This window comes from Bison bison, unplaced genomic scaffold (assembly GCF_000754665.1).
Source record: "Bison bison bison isolate TAMUID 2011002044 unplaced genomic scaffold, Bison_UMD1.0 scf7180017864063, whole genome shotgun sequence".
NCBI classification, from domain to species: domain Eukaryota; kingdom Metazoa; phylum Chordata; class Mammalia; order Artiodactyla; family Bovidae; genus Bison; species Bison bison.
In genome coordinates this window covers 7,831,806-7,833,816 of record NW_011494635.1, presented here as the reverse complement: position 1 = coordinate 7,833,816, position 2,011 = coordinate 7,831,806, and the positions used below count along the sequence as shown (strand labels likewise).

Here is a 2,011-nt window from a genome sequence, read left to right as displayed (position 1 = left end):
GACCTTGTCTGTGCTGTTGAGTCATCATCCACCAGGGATGCAGCCATGGGAGCGATGGTGTGGGGCCCTCGTCACCGGATGTCCGCAGGTGGGTTCCTCAGGCCCTTGATCGTGGCCCTGGTGCTTTGGGAACTGACCCTTTGCTCTGTGAGGATGGTTCACTCTCTGGTCCTGTTTTGGGGCTGCTTAATATCATGCACCTCAAGTCCTTTTGAAAGGAAGTGGAATAAAAACTGAAACCGATGAACGCGACAGCTCGTGCTTTCTGGCTTCTTTGGGGAGGAGCCCATGGCTTTTCTCTTCACTCGTGGGTTACCCTGAAGTCCCACACGCTGTGCTTGTGGGAGCCCCTCGGTCAGGAGGTGCGTGGCGGGGTTGGGGCGCTGGGTGGGCCTGGCTGCTCCTCACCAGCTGCACCTCGGCACTTTTCAAGGCAGCACTTGGCACCTCCGGCCCGAATGGAAGCTCCCTTGGACACACGGGGGAGGGAGACAGGGCCATCTGTGCTGGAAGCAGGGTGTGGTGGGCAACCTCGGTCCTGGCCTCCTGGGAGTGGCCGTCAGAGAAGCACCACGCCCCTAACCCAAGGCAAGTTGCTCACCCGAGCTTGGACACGCGTGTTTCTGGAAACCAGAGGAAAGCGAACGCTTGGTGCGGGTCAGCACCGTGGGGGCGCCCGCCGCACGCAGCGTGCCCCGCCAGCCTCACAGCGCTAGCAGGAACTGGTCTTGCTCGGGTGGCTTCCTCACCCACGTGCCTAGGCCGGCCTTCTGGAACGCTCTGCACAGCTGCTGTTTGACGGCCTGGTAGGTGCGTGCCCCCAGCTTGGCCTCACAGTACATGGATGGCGTGTCCCCATGCCGTGGGATCCGTGTGCTCAGCTGTGGAACAGAGCGAGAGGGGCCATGAGCCCGCCGGGAGTGGCCTGGCCAGTGGGGGCCGTGGTGGGGGCTCCAACTGCTCGCTGGCCAGTCCGCAGCCCTGATACTCACTGCCATGTAACTGAGGGCACCTAACCTTAGAGCATCTGTCTCCTTCTGTCTGAACCGGAACCACATTGACTCTGAAGTCCCCGTAGACTTTTCACGGGCTGGGCCGGCCACAGCTGTTCACCACTGAGCCCCTTTCCATCTGTTTCTGGGGCCACAGGGAGAGCCTGCTGCGGGTGGGGGACGTGCTTGGAGGGGCCACGTCCAGGGTCCCTGGAGGACCAGTTGGCATGTTTGCGGTCACCTGGCCCCACCTGTGCCCCCCGCCACCCCCTGCCCTCAGACCCTGAGGGAGCAGCTCTCACCTTGCCATAGAGCCGCGCCCAGCGCGCCGAGAGCCTGTGCTTGCAGAGCCGAGAGGAGCGGCCACAGCTCCGCCTCCCAGTGGTGGCATCGATGACCTCCACGTCTGCTGTGCCCACCACCCAGTTCACGCTGAAGTGGGGTGCCTTCCCAGGCTGTCGCGCTTCCGCCTGACTCACTCCTGCCAAGAGAGGCCAGGTGCCGGGTGTGAGCGCTGCCCACCCAGTGGGGACCAGGGCTGAGGGAGGGGCGGGCGGCCGCTGTCACTGGGCTTGGGTGCACTCAGGGCGTTGGAGGCAAGGCTGTCCAGTGAGGACACAGCCCATGTGTCCCCTCTCTGGATGTTTGTCCTGTGGACTGGGGAATGGATGGAGTCACGGGAAGGCCGCCTGAGAACACGTGTTCATGGGGCACCTGCTGCGTGCCAGCTTCCCACGGGGTGGATGCCAGGGTCACGGACACAAGATGGAGTGAAAAGAAGCGAGGCCTGAGGATGCAGGGCCACTGGCATGGCGAGGTGAGCAGAGGGCCCAGTGTGGACTGGAAACTGGCCTGTGTTTGCATTTCAGGACAGCAGAGCATTAAACCGGTTCCTTCTAAGCCCAGGGGCTACTGTAGATTCTAAACCACAGAGGACGGTGGCCTCGAGGAAGGGCGCTGACCCTGGGCTCTCGGCCACGTGCCCTCCATGCCCTTCCACTCTGTGTGCAGCCAACATG

General features: G+C 63.0%; 1 protein-coding gene across 1 annotated transcript in view; it reads right to left on the bottom strand.

The window, feature by feature from the left end:
- Window positions 1–510: 510 nt before the first annotated feature.
- ADARB2 (adenosine deaminase, RNA-specific, B2 (non-functional)) overlaps window positions 511–2,011 on the bottom strand; it is a 236,292-nt gene continuing 234,791 nt past the window's right edge. Inside the window, exons 9-10 of the mRNA XM_010836405.1 lie at window positions 1,295–1,473; window positions 511–881 (exon numbers count right to left, since the gene is read on the bottom strand). Coding sequence (XP_010834707.1) covers window positions 705–881; window positions 1,295–1,473 — 356 coding nt within the window. The 3' untranslated portion in view covers window positions 511–704. The remainder of the gene's footprint in view (window positions 882–1,294; window positions 1,474–2,011) is intronic.